Source organism: Octopus sinensis, linkage group LG19 (assembly GCF_006345805.1).
Source record: "Octopus sinensis linkage group LG19, ASM634580v1, whole genome shotgun sequence".
NCBI classification, from domain to species: domain Eukaryota; kingdom Metazoa; phylum Mollusca; class Cephalopoda; order Octopoda; family Octopodidae; genus Octopus; species Octopus sinensis.
Genome location: NC_043015.1, coordinates 35135960 through 35150969, shown reverse-complemented (window position 1 = coordinate 35150969; position 15010 = coordinate 35135960). Strand labels below are relative to the sequence as shown.

The 15010-nt window shown below is 35.7% G+C and overlaps 1 protein-coding gene across 2 annotated transcripts in view; it reads left to right on the top strand.

Annotated features, from left to right (window-relative positions):
- LOC115222160 (dynein heavy chain 1, axonemal-like) overlaps positions 1–15010 on the top strand; it is a 298343-nt gene that overhangs the window by 232743 nt on the left and 50590 nt on the right. For both annotated transcript variants that reach the window (XM_036511126.1, XM_029792301.2), the window contains exons 55-61: positions 1669–1788; positions 4579–4704; positions 5093–5242; positions 8783–8956; positions 10441–10719; positions 11955–12086; positions 13053–13298. In XM_036511126.1, the coding sequence (XP_036367019.1) occupies positions 1669–1788; positions 4579–4704; positions 5093–5242; positions 8783–8956; positions 10441–10719; positions 11955–12086; positions 13053–13298 (1227 nt within the window). The remainder of the gene's footprint in view (positions 1–1668; positions 1789–4578; positions 4705–5092; positions 5243–8782; positions 8957–10440; positions 10720–11954; positions 12087–13052; positions 13299–15010) is intronic.

Here is a 15010-nt window from a genome sequence, read left to right as displayed (position 1 = left end):
CAAATCTGGGTTTTTTGCCACCAGTAACACAGAGGAGAGAAAGATAAACAAACACAGGAACCTGACCAGCTGCTATCAGTTTGTACCAGTTGCAGCCAAGAGCACAAAATTGGGCTAACTGCAGGCCATCTGAGCAATGAACCCAACAAAGTGAAGTAGCCATTACAGTTAGTGTTGCTGGCCATTCTCCATAGCAACACCTTTGCAATCATGTCCAGAAGGTGTGATTGAACATACCATTTGATCTAGAGTATACAACTCATTACTACCCACTCATCTTCTGCTGTTTAATTCCTTTCTCCTTATTTTCATTTTACTTTCTCTCTCTCTTTTTTTTTTTTTGTGAGGTGGTCATGGGTCTTTTTGCTCCATAATTTGATCTGTTATACTTTTAATGCTTTTTCTTCTTCTTCCCACTGCTCGAAGGTTGTGCTTCACCACCTCCTCCCATGTTTTCCTGGGTCTACCTCTTCCATATGTTCCCACCACTGTTAGGGTGTGACACTTCTTTACACAGCTGTCCTCATCCATACACAACACATGACCTTACCAGCACTGTCATCTCTCTGGCACACCATATCTGATGCTTTTCTCTCAGGGTACTTACACTCTGTCATGCATGCACATTTGCATTACATATCCAGCTGAGCATACTAGCTTCGTTTCTTTGAAGCTTATGTATGTCCTCAGCAGTCATAGCCCATGTTTCACTGCTGTGTAGCATGGCTGTTCACACACAGGCATCATACAGTCTATCTCTGAGCAAGAGGCCCTTTGTTATCAGCAGAGGTAGGAGCTCTCTGAACTTTGCCCAAGCTATTTTTATTCTAGCAGCTATGCTCTCAGAGCATCTACCCCTGCTACTGACTTGGTTACCCAGGTAATGGAAGCTATCAACTACTTCTAGTTTTTCCCCCTGGCATGTGATGGAATCTGTTTTTTGTACATATTTGGAGCTTTTTGGCCCTGTACATTTGTCACACACAAAAACTATCTTCCCGGTTAACCTTCCTTTGTTATTGCTGCACCTCTTATGTGTCCATAGAGTTTACACCTTGTCCATATGCATCACTTGACTATACCAGTGCAGTCGTTTCTCTTGCATACCACATCTGATGCCTCTTATGCCCAACTTTTGTCTCAAGATGCTTACACTCTTTTGTGCATGCATACTGCCATTATACATCCAGTGAAACATACTAGATTAATTTCTTTCAAGCTTACGCATGTCCTCGGCTGTCACAGCCCATGCTTCACTGCTGAGTAGAATGGCTGTTTGCACACAAGCATCATACAATCTGCCTTTCACTCTGAGAGAGAGACCCTTTGTTACCAACAGAGATAGGAGCTCTCTGAACTTTGCCCAGGCTATTCTTATTCTAGCAGCTATGCTCTCAGAGCATCTACCCCTGCTACTGACTTGGTTATTTAGGTAATGGAAGCTATCAACTACGTTTCGTTTTATCCCCTGTCATTTGATATAGAAATCCAATAATTTTCCCATTCTTTTCATACAAAGTTGAATTATAATTTCTAGTTATTGTATTATATTTATTTGCAGTTGCTATTTTTATTTTTGACTGTATTTTGCTTTTTGGTGTTATTGCTTTATTTAAAAAGCCAACATTATTACATTTTACCCAATTATGTTCTGAACACTGTCTTTAGCTGCTGGCTACTGCAAATGATGTGGCTATCTTACAAGAAGACTTGGCAAGAATGCGTCCACTTTTGGATGAAGCTGTGAAAGAATCAGTTTCTACGATGGAACAAATTGCACAAGACACTGTAAGTTCTTCAATTTTTGTGATAAATGTGTTATCATACAGAGATATTTGTGCAATTTTTAGTTGTGACATACATTCATATCATGCTGAGATTTACATCCTCTCTCATCATTTCAATGCCACAAATAGAGAGAACATTAATGGAGTGATTGATATATTATATTATTTCATCAGGGAAAGAGTGTGGCACACCTGATAGGCTCTTTCCAGCCTATGAGGGACAAGATGTTAATGTACAGTTTGAACCACTGTTAATGTCTGTATGGGCCATAAGGGGATTCCTGAAAGCTGAAGTCAAAAGATATTAAAATGTAGATCAAAAACTGCTTTGTTGATGAACATTATGACAGAATAATCTGACAGCAAACTGAAAAATGTTTGTAGTCATTGGCAAGCAACTTTGCTTGAAGGTTCTTAGGCTAGAAGCAATCTGATTTTCAAAAATTTCATGGGGGGAACTATATGAATATTAGGGAGAGTTTACAAAAAAAACAAAAGACGAAGACAGGTGGTGTACAAAACAAACAGCTGTATTAGTATAACGCTCAGGAATAGAAAAAGTCTTTTACGTTTCAAGCCTACGCCCTTCTACAGAAAGGCACACAGAAAGAAACAAGGAGAGAAAAAAATGTGTGTGTAGTGGCTAACGATCTATCATGGCGACTTAGTGTTTTTTTTCGTAAACTCTCCCCATATATCACACACTCACATGGTCGCACCAGTTGATCCTGTCATTTCTTATCACACACAAACTTCTCCACTGGACTTTCTATCTACCCTTTACGGATTTTCTTTTGGACATTTACCCTCCGGCTGCACCTCTTCTACCTACGGATCACTATGGACTCTACTCTATATGAATATTAGATAGTTTAGCAATTCCCATCTGGCTCAATGAAAGCCTATTGGTGATCATTGAGATCAAAAGCTTGTTTGATTTCCTCTAAACCTTTGAGGAGGAAGGTTAAGAGAAGGATAAGTTGGAAATGATAAGAAAAGTTTTCTTGGTGTTTGTAAATATATGCTCATGAGATAGATGCATAGTTTGAAAAGTATTTTGTTGTGTGTATGCACAGTGAAGAGTTGGAAATAAAAGAGGCAGAAATTAGGTGGGGGATTTTTTGTGAGGAAGTATTTCTTGCAATGTCTCATGTTTGAAAAGAAGCTAGTTGAAGGATTTTAAATGGATAGCAGAGACCCACTTGTTAGGGAACTAGAAGACCCAGGCAACCTTTTTCTCCTGAAAATCTAAGGCAGGCATTTTAGTTGTGGGTAAATATTTCCAAGTTGAATGACATTTTCCGCCTGCAGATTCTTTGCATTTGTAACTGTTGATCTGTTTATATGTGAAGAGCTCAGGAATTTGGGGGTTTGTGAGCCTTGACTGCCAGGGGTATGCTGGTGCACCGCATTGAAGGATTTAAGAGAACACATCAACTTGTTTTAAGCCTGATACTTAATCTATTGGCCTCTTTTGCCAAATTACAGGGGTGTAAATCAAAACTGGTTGTCAAGCATGGAACCATATTTTGAGGAAGTCAACTTCTTACTACGTGGCCTGTGCCTAGAATAATAAATGAAATCTGAAATATAAGGTGTGAAGTATAGAATCTAAAAAGAAAAATCCTAAAATCAAATCTTATTTTTAGGTGGAAAGGTTGCTACAAATGGATCTGAGCGATCAAAGTGTTGGTAAAGCTGAAGTAGTCAGTTCAAACGGCGGTGAGCTGGCAGAAACATTACCATGTTGGGTGAAATGCTTAGTGGTATTTCATCTATCTTCACGTTCTGAGTTCAAATTCTGCCAAGGTTGACTTTACTTTTCATCCTTTTGAAGTCGATAAATTAAGTACCAGTTATGTACTGGGGTCAATCTAATTGACTGGCCCCCCCACTCCCCTAAAATTTTCGGCCTTGTGCCTAGAAGAGAAGAGGAAAAGTAAAACTGTTGGTTCAAAAGCAGTGCATTGTAAAAAGAGGTACAAGGGGTGTGAAAATGAAAAGATGTCTCAGTTTAAAAGATATTAAAGCACAAAACAGATGTTTAGGTGATAATCTACAATGTTAGATTACCAACTGTGGTATGTGGCAGATAAGAGGTGAATGATTTTGTTCAGATCAGAAGCTGCCGTGTGCAGAGGCTGAAGGATTTTTTAAATTTTTATTTCTGGATTATGATTTTGTATTAGATAAAATGTTTCACTTTTAGTTACCATTATTTGTTTTTACATCTCAAAACCCAAATGTAATTAGAAAATAAAATGTTTTTTTCTTCTTTTTAAGTTTCAAAATCTATGTATATGTTGACTAGAACATAGTTTCAAAAAGATACAGGTGGGTCAAATATATGAAATGGATAGAATGTTGGTGTGTATAGAGCACTAATATGCAATAACTTTGTCTAAACTATTGGAATCAAAGAGTAAGTATTTAGATTATTACAGTAGCAATTATTAGTGGTTTGGTTGGTAGTGAATTGATAGAATTTTGCTTGATTGAAAGGGGAAAGTGTGAAGCTAAATGTTAGCTAAAACTTCATTGGGCCAAGTGGTATGTTTATGTTTGAACTTCTGAATGAGAAACAAGTTTAATTTTATCATCATATGTTTTAGACTAGACTTAGAATGCACATGAAGAACTCGATACAATACAAATGTCTAACCCTAACTGTAAATATAAACAATCTGTTTTAATGAAATTTCATGTTAACTGGCTAATTAGTCATAGTTAAAGTTTTATAATTAAAGGCCATAAGTTTACTTCATAATTTTTTAATTTTTTAATTTTTTAGAAAGTTAGTGAAGAAACCAAAGTAGTTGTTCAGAATGAAGAAGCACAAGCTGGTGAGAAAACACGAGAGACGCAAGCTATTGCAGACGATGCACAGAGAGATCTCAGTGAGGCTTTGCCAGCATTAGTCAGTAACATTTCATATTGTCCTTCAACTGCAAATTGTTATTTATTGGTGACTCTTTGATACTCTCTCTACAGCAATTTATAAACTATGTTTAATTGTTAGTTATATTTTTATCATCTCGTATAATATATTCTCGTGTGTTTTTGTTTGTCTAAATTCATAATAGATTATTTTGTGAAAGCTTTTCACAATACATTTTTACTTTGATTGCAAATTGAAACTAAAAATTGAAGATTTTGCACAAAATGTTCTTTATTTATTAACAAAAAATGGGGTGGGGTGAGGGACCTTTCAAGTTAAGATGGTTTATTATTGCTTTGGATATAATGAAAATATTTGATTAAAAATTAATTTGTCTTATGATGGAATTAATAATTAAATATTTCAGGAAGAAGCCCTGGCTAGTTTAAAAACACTTAATAAGAATGATGTTGTTGAAGTGAGAGCAATGCAAAGACCACCAGATGGCGTCCGTCTTGTCATTGATGCTGTCTGCATAATGAAGTCTGTCAAACCAAAACGTGTTCCTGGAGAAAAGGTTAGAAAACTCAGTTTTTTCATGAAAACGATGCAAATTATTTCATTACCCAGTATCTCTAATATCCACTGCTTGAGATATTGTAACATATGTACTCACTAATAATAGTTGGGTTTCTTTGAGAAGCAGATCTTAAAATTGGGATGCATTCTGGATAAAATAAGACTTTTTTTATATTTCTGATATTATTTAGATCTAATAAGGATATTTAGTTCTTGGTACAGAAAACTTGTTACTTGATTTTGCAGTATCTATCCATCCCTCCATCCATCCCTCCATCCTTCCATCCCTCCATCCATCCCTCCATCCCTCCATCCCTACCTCCATTCATCCCTACCTCCATCCATCATCCCTCCATCCCTCCATCCCTTCATCCCTCCATCCATCCATCCCTACCTCCATCCCTCCATCCTGCCATCCCTCCATCCTTCCATCCCTCCATCCATCCATCCCTACCTCCATCCATTCATCTATCCCTCCCTCCATCCATCCCTCCATCCATCCATCCCTCCATCCCTACCTCCATCCATTCCTCCATCCCTCCATCCCTTCATCCCTCCATCCATCCATCCCTACCTCCATCCATTCATCCTTCCATCCCTCTATCCATCCATCCCTACCTCCATCCATTCATCCATTTTCATTGCTCATTGGGACGGGTTGTGAGACTTGTGTCTTCAGGTACCTCTTCTACAAGATTCTAACCGAAGCAACCATCATTACATTTTCCTGTTGCATTCCCAAACATGACCAGCTGAGATTATGGATATATTATCCAATCATCTCACACACTGTCTACCCCTACATCTTCTACCAATTTGTCCAGTTTGAGAAGTCTGTCTTGCAATTTTTCCGTACCATATTCTAACCATGTATCCAAAGTAGTGGAGCCATTGCCTCTCAATAAGAGAAAGTAGCTGTTTGAGAGAGACTTCCTGACTTTTGAGTTAGACACCTTGTATGTGATGTTACTCCAGAGTTCCTTAAGAGAAACCCAATTTCAGTTGCTAGTATTTCTGATTTTTTGGTCATTACCCAGCAATCATGACCATAATTGGAAAGACATGGGAACCAAACTGAAAATGGCTAGTTTTTTTTTCTTTACCTTCTTAGAATTGGATACTGGAGCAGGTGCCTTACTATAACAGCACACCTGCAATTTAGCAGGAAATTCAGTCTACTGCTTCCCATTACTTGTGAATATGGTCCCAAGACATGTAAATTTCTCCACTTGTCTCAGAGCTGCTCTACTTGCATGCAAAATGCAGTTGGAAAACTTTCTGAAAAGGACCAATGTTGGAGTCTTCACAACATGTATTCTCATCCTTTCCTTGCAGCACTTGACAGTAAATCCATTCAGTGAATGCTGGAGATCACCTTCTCATGAACCAGGTATATAATATATAATGAAATTATAAGGCGGCGAGCTGGCAGAAACGTTAGCACGCCGGGCGAAATGCGTAGCCATATAAGTACCAGTTATGCACTGTGGTCAATATAATCAACTTAATCCGTTTGTCTGTCCTTGTCTGTCCCCTCTATGTTTAGCCCCTTGTAGGTAATAAAGAAATAAATATATAATGAAATTATTGTATACAGTGCTCAGGTGCACCACAACATGTCAAAAGTGCATATAAAGCATGTGCAGTAATGTACAAATGTCTGGAAAGTGAAGAGTGTATGAGTCAGATACATTCTTGCATGTGTATGGAGGGGAGAAAATCAGGTGTAGTGTTGGCGAATCTCAGGAAGCATGGAAGTTTTGAAGCATGCAATGCTCCGACAACTAACAACTGATGCTGGCAGTTTGTTCCATGCTTCAGCAACTCTTAGCGTGAAAAAATGTTTCTGAAAGTCATGGGAGCTGTGCTGTTTTCTGACTTTGTAAACATGTCTGTGGGTGTTAGACAGGTGGAGTTTGAAAAGGTGCTCAGAGTTATTGTTTGTAAGATGGTTAATAATTTTATGGGTGTCTGCCAAATCAGCTGCCAGACGTCGGAGTTTCAGTGTATCCAATGTAGTACTAATTATCTGCAAATATTAGCTGGCAGCCTCCACATGCTCCAGTTGCAATACCAATGACAATACATACTCCTGTCAAAGTTTATCAGCCAAGTTTTTGACTTAAAAAAACATTTACCTGAGCATAAATATCTGGGCATGGCAACCAGAAGTTGCCTCTTGATTTTAAAAACTTCTGCAAAACACTCCACAGTAGCTCATGCACTCACACAGTCATATACGTTTTTGAGGTCAACAAAGAATGCATACACCTCTTGGCAATATGCCTGTGATTTCTTGAGCTTCGACTTGACTAATCTCTACTCTTCTTTTCCAGATTTTACTGGGGTGGTTCAACCAAATGATTCCCCTGTAATTAGAGCACTTTTTCTTGTCACCCTTTTTTAAAAATTAGGATTATCACTCTGGATTGCCATTGCTTTGGAGTCTTTCCAGGGGTCAAAACCACCTGGCATACATAATTCAGCTACATACTACTTTCTCTATTTAACACTTCATGCATCTCAGGCCATATTTCATCTTCTCCAGCAACCTCGACAGATCTGAGCTCTTAAATTGCCACTATGACTTTAGTCTTTGTGAGATCAGCAAAAATATTCTTTCTATCACCCAGGGATGTTCTTCTCTGTAGAGAGAACTCCAACTGAGTTCTCAGTGGTAGGTTTAGAAAAGGGTTTCTTGTTATGAAATTGATGCTATGTCGACCAGAATACATTATTAGCTGATCTAAAGTTTGAGTTCATCTCAACTCCAAACTCCTCCCATTATTTCATTTTGGACGTTTTACTGTCTCTGATGCAACCTTTTGTGCCTCAGTGTTCTGCATGCAAAAAAAAAAAAAAAAAAAAAAATGGTGTGGTGTTTGTGTGGGGGAGGCTTGTTTCCAAGTCAAACATTGTATGCTTCCTTCTTTGCTTGGATAGTATCTTCAACTTATTGGTAAAACCAGGAGGTTCTTCTACCACCTAACACCACACCAGTATTCCTTTGTATTATCATTTATTCTTTTGCATATATTTAAATTGCCTGTAAAACTTTGATGTTTATTTGAAAGTTTGAGGTGGAGGAAATGTTTATTTCAGCATCACCCACCCCCAGTCCTTATTCATCACTCATTCAATTGTAGAAACTAAGACACTGGAGCAGATGATAATAATGGTGATGATTACAATGATGATATAAATTAAATAAATGTACATGAACTGTTTCCATATGTCAAGGTCATCTTAAGTACAAAAGCAGTAAGTTTCAACAGAAAGGCTGTGGTTAATTGAACTGGCAATATTTTGTATCTTTTACATATTTTTTTTTATTTAACCAAAAGTGATGAAAATAATAGAAACTTTAGTGGAGTGAAAGGATATAATTAATTACTACAACTACTACAATCACTCTGTTCAACTTTTTATTACTTTTTTCATTTGACATAATAGAAAAAAAGATTTTTTTTTGGTCCCTGTTTTATTTTATTTTCTGGAAACCTGTAAAATATTGTTATTATTATTTATTGTTTTGTAGGTGGGTAGCAAGGTAGATGACTACTGGGAGCCAGGTAAAGCTTTGCTTCAAGATCCCGGAAAATTCTTAGAAAGTTTGCTGAAATATGACAAAGAGAATATTCCAGAAGAAACAATCAAAAAGATCTCTCCATATATGGAAGACGAAGCCTTTACCCCACATGCTATTTCTAAGGTAATCATGTCAAATCTTACCACGTTTTATTTCCTTTTACAAATATCATTTTTGTTTTTCATTATTGTTATACACCATGTCAAGACAGAAGCACTACAAATCTAAAATGAGTATCGAAAATTGAAAAGGTGTATGTGACAAAAACATGTCCAATACCTACGAATATACTAAGTACATACATGTGTGTGTGTGTGTCATCATGGAAAGCAGATGTTAAATGACAACAACAATGATGATGATGATCCATTTTATAGTAGTTTTATCCTACATAAATCCCTTTAACCCTTTAGCATTCAAACCGGCCATATCCGGCCAAAATATTTAACCTGTTTTATATTGAAACTGACCAGATCTCGCCTCTCACCTCAGCCCTACCATGTCATTCTAAAACTAAAAAATCACATCACTGAAATCTCTAAACTACAAGATAATGCATGATTAATTCAAAACAATATAAACAAACAAATATCACATTTGACAGAATAATCTGAACACTAAAGGGTTAAGCTATACCTTATGAATCTTACATATATACCATTCTGCCTAGAAAATGGATCTACACCTTCAATGTCCCTACATATCTCACATCTATTTTCTTTCCTCCACCTCACTCTCTATTTTGTATCACATCTAAATTAACTATTACTTAACCGTCCTTTCACACCGTCTCCGATGAAGGGATATAATTAATAAATATCCTGGAAACAGCTGTAAGACCTTCTATCTATAAGTGTTCTAATATCTACACAGCCTTGGTTTTTTTATCTCATTATGTAAAAAATTCTTATATACACACGCCGACATATGATCAATGTTGAACCCCTTATTCGCAAAATTACCGAACCTGGAACTTAACTATGGTCTGTCTATATTCAGCATTACCTGACACCTTTGGGTCTCAATGACACCATTACCTCTTATATATATATATATATATATATATATATATATATATATCATATTAAATTAGAGATAAAACCACTATTAGGCAAATCATACAATGATAAGATTATTTAATTTATATTATTTAAATATATAACAAAATTATAAAAAAAATATAATTAATATAACACTACGATCGTTTCATGGCTGTTAATTTCTTTAAATTTTCGAGTTACAGTCATTCATCAGGTGGTTTAAATATTTAAACCACCTGATGAATGACTGTAACTCGAAAATTTTGTTATATATTTAAATAATATAAATTAAATAATCTTATGTATTGGCTTAAGTTTTTCATTGTATGATTTGCCTAATAGTGGTTTTATCTCTAATTTAATATAATATAATATTTTACTATAAAATTGGATTCAATACTAAATCTGATTTTTCCCTGTAAGTTTGGATTTATTCCCTAATATTTATTATATGCATGCATTTATGTATGTATATGTGTATGATTTGGAAATTTTTTGTTGATCTTCATTTTTAATGACTTTAATATATTTGAAACATTTTCCCTTTAAATTTCTTCTATTATCTAGGTCTCTAAAGCATGTACATCAATATGTCAGTGGGTTCGTGCCATGTACAAATATTACTTTGTTGCTAAAGCGGTTGCTCCAAAAAGAGAAGCATTGAAAATTGCTCAGGCTGATTTATATGAAACTCAAAAAATATTGGATGCTGCCAAACAACGTCTGCAAGCAGTACAAGATGGCATAGAATCTCTGCAGGCAAAATATGATGACACTATGCGTAAGAAGAAAGATCTTGAAGAAAAGTGTGAGCAGTGTCAAGCACGCCTTGTTCGAGCAGATAAGGTAGAGTATGAACTCTAATTTGTTCAGTCTGTTGACGTATTTAAATATTCATGACATTTTATAACCAGAAAATGTCCTGATATTCTGCTGTGTCTGGGGAGAGTCATTTTCTTTTTGTGCCTTATAATGTACTCACTGGTAAAATTTCCACTTGTTTCTTATTTTTATTTTCCTAAAATTTTTGTTGCGTCTTGCAATCTTTTCAATAGTTTGTCTTGATGTTATTGCTGATATTTAGCCTTGTTCCAGGAGAACTGTAAACAAAGCTGCTTCATTCATTAACATCCTCGTTAATTAAATTTTGAACTACATTGTTCAGTATGCCCATTCCTATTTAGACTGGTTAGGTTGATTTAAGGAAATTTAGCTGCTATTTCTAGAAATGAAACAGCTGCATAGAGAAGTTGATAAACTTGCCATAGAAGAACTTGTTGGTATATATGAGAGAGAAAAGGAAGAGGAAGAGAGTTTGCCAGTTAACTTATTTAATGGAAGAAACATTGGAAAGCGAACTACAGTGAGTATGGAAGTTAATTCCAGAAATGTTTCAATGTTGTGATGTCATCAGTGAAACACAATCATGTGTCTTTGCTAAAATAATAATAAGATAATAGGTAAGTGTACAAGTAATATGTCCTGGCTGAAGTGGAAAAGCAGAAATGTTTTGAGACTAAATTAGTCCTTAACACCATTAAATATATGTCCAACAAGCTGAGTTGGACATATTTGAAGCAGGGAACATAAAAAACAAAATAGAGCTAATCAAATAAAATGTCTACAGTGAAGACTAATCAAGGAATGCAAATGAAGGGGATGTATTGGTAAAGAATTACTATGGGATAGGTGTAGAAGGTACCATAATGTATGGGAAGACCTAAGAACGCTTGATGTGAAGTAAGGGAAATGAATTAAAAACAAAATACAAAAAATATCTGAAATAAGATAAGGTTGGAGTATTGAGAAATATGTTGCACTGTAATGGTGGCATCTAAAGCCAGTAAAATGGATGATGATGGTGATGGTGGTGGTAATGATGATGGTGATGGTGGTGATGATGATGGTGGTGGTGGTGATGATGATGATGATGATGGTGGTGATGATGATGATGATGATGATGGTGGTGGTGGTCGTGGTGGTCGTGGTGGTGGTATTCCTGAATAGAAATAAATGATATCTTTTGTCTAAGGAAATGATTCTCTGAAAAATGTAATTCCAAATTTCCTTTCTGAAATCAGTTAATTGGAGGACTTGCAGATGAAAAGAATCGGTGGAAAGCTTCAGCATTGAGATATGAGAAAATCCAAGACAATATGGTTGGTGATGTTATGGTATCAGCTGCATACATTGCCTACCTTGGAACATTTACAGTAAGATCTTTATTCTTTAAATACAGACACATATTACACTTTAATCAAAGAGTGTCGTTTATGGCTATTAAACGATTAGAAGATATCTACAGATTCCCTCCGTTTCCCTGCTGTTGTTTGAACCTTTAGCTTTGTTCGTCTTTATATCTCCATAGAAACTTATTACTCAAATGTATGTGATACCTCTGAAAAAAGCCAAACAGATAAATTTTTATGCTAATAGTTTTGTTAAGATTTATTACCATTTAATTGTAACAGAAGCAGTGTTAATACCAAAAGACTATCTCTATTTCCAACTCAACTTGGTTGTTGTGTTAGAACATAGAATACTGTGTTATTTATTTAGAGGGGACCTCTCATATGAACTCATGCTGCATAAAAGCACTCATATTTATACTGAGAACCCTCTGCTATGGCTGCCAGAACTGCCAGATCCTGTGATTTCACCCTGCCTGGGCTCCTCAGTGATAGGTGCCTGGTAGTGATAACAGTTAAGATTCATCTGTCTCTGAGGTGCCCAGACATATGATTTGACTGTAGCAGATGGTTCTAATCTGTCAATAATATAAATATGAGTAATTTTACACACCATCAGTTTGTATGAAGGATCTTTTCAAGGTAAGTAATGCAGTATTCTATTTAACACTATGTTCACATTAAGTTGGATATAAAGTTTCCCTTATTAAAGTTTATTACATTTGGCTTCATAAGTAGCTAATGTATGATTGCGGAATCTTAATACAAAGTGTTATTATTTGTTAGATTTTATTGTATTACATTTTTCCATGATAGCAAGACCAGGATGGGTTTTGTAATTAATGCAAAAGAAATGTTAGAATCTGTTGTCAGTTCCATAGACTGAAGCAAGTAAAGCTATAAACTTTTCCCAGAGATTCAACTGAATTTTAAGGTTTGAAGTTATTTGTAATGAGCAGTTTCTCCTTTTGTTTTTTCAAATATTTTTAGGGAGAATATCGAGCTGCCATGTATTCCTCTTGGATTCAAAAGATGCATGAATTGGATGTGCCTCAAACAGATGATCCGAGTCTTATTTCGACTTTAAGTGATCCAGTTTTGATTCGTCAATGGCAAATCAATGGCTTACCTAAAGACAATTTGTCAGTTGAAAATGGAGTTATTGTACATTATGCTCGACGCTGGCCACTTTTTATTGACCCACAGGGACAGGCTAATAAATGGATAAAAGCAATGGTAAGACACAGCAATTTACTTAATTTGTATAAAAATGTTGTGTCTGGGGAGAGTCATTTTCTTTTTGTGCCTTATTATGTAACACACTCACCGGTAAAATTTCCACTTTTTTCTTATTTTCATTGTCCTATAATTTTCATTGCATCTTGCAACATAATAAGGCACAAAAAGAAAATGACTCTCCCCAGACACAACAGAATATGCTTCAACACACGAAATCATATAAAGAATCTTGCAAACCAACTCTAAAAACGAATTATAAAAATGTTATTTATCCGTGTAAACTTTTGATTTTGGAATCAGTTTATTTCACTGATTGTGTCTAAAAAACCCAGAAACATGTCTTTTATTTTCATTTATTGACTTTAAAAAAAACAAATTTAATCTACATTTTGGTATCCAACTGATCTTTTTGGAATTTTGTTTACTTGTTTGTTGTTTTTAGAATGTCTTTGTCTTGTAATTATTTTGATAATAGCTGATCAAAGATTTTTTAACTCACTATATTAAATATGTCAGACCCTACTATATTTGTATTGAGTATGCCTTCCCATGTCTTCATGTCTTCATCAAATAGTGGAGTGGTTACAAACAGTGGCCTATATTTAATACTAGTGTGAATGAATGTAAGCAAGAGTTAATTATTTATATGTGAACAAACACTTCCTAGTTACTCCTTTTAAAAACAATTTGAAGCGATGTGTACTTTATACGTTGATGTATTATCTGATCTGAATACATATTTTCACGTGTGTTGGTATAAAAAAAAATGTGCATTTGATTTTTCGGCACGTAAAAAAACACAATTTGAGTAAATATACCAAAGATAAGCCGGTTCACTGGTTGATCAACAAATTTCTCCTGTGCAATAAATTTTTTTTGGTTAAGTCTGCATTAAATGGTGTGCACAGGAAAACAAGAAAAGGCTAACATAACAATGACCTTAGTGGCTTAAATGATGGATGAATACTCAAGGCAAGACTGCTCATTATATACTGATAGTATCTATTCTTCTGCCCAAATGACAGAATATTTGTTGAAGAAGAAAGTCATTGGACTGGGTTGTTTTGCCATGATGAAAAGAAGTAATTTCCCAAAGTCTTTAATTAGAAGAGACAGTCAAAAGGCAAGCGTTAACTTTAACCAGTTTTTTCAATGGAAAGATTGCTACTGTAGTCTGAAAGAACAAACATCCTGTTTATTTCATCATGTCACAGAATATCAGGCAGCTGAGCACAGGAGGGCCCCAGTTCTTGTCCCAGAGCCAGGAAAAAGTGTGTAACTACAATCTGGTGCATGGCATAGACCTGAACAACCAAACTTCACAAATGTCCTCACCACTATAAAAACATAGAGTTTTTCCTATGGGCTCCATATAATGTCTTTGTCAGATGGGATTTCTAATTCTTTATTAGCCATCTTCACCATCTATAATTTTTGTTGAGGCTCTGCATGAGGAATTTGTAGCACCAGCATAAAGAAAATTGTATTTTGGTTGATATGCCTGTGGTTACAGTCAAAACAAAATGACGTAAAGGAAATGTTCCCCACAATGTTGAAAAGACTGCTAATTGCACTACGAGGCAGTGTTGTTATGTCTATAGGGGAAGATATTTCAGATCTAAAGGAGCAGACACCAGTGCAAGAGATATGGTCATACCTTAGAGATGCATTGCTGTCATTTTTGTAAGGAATCTCTCTGCTTTGGCAGT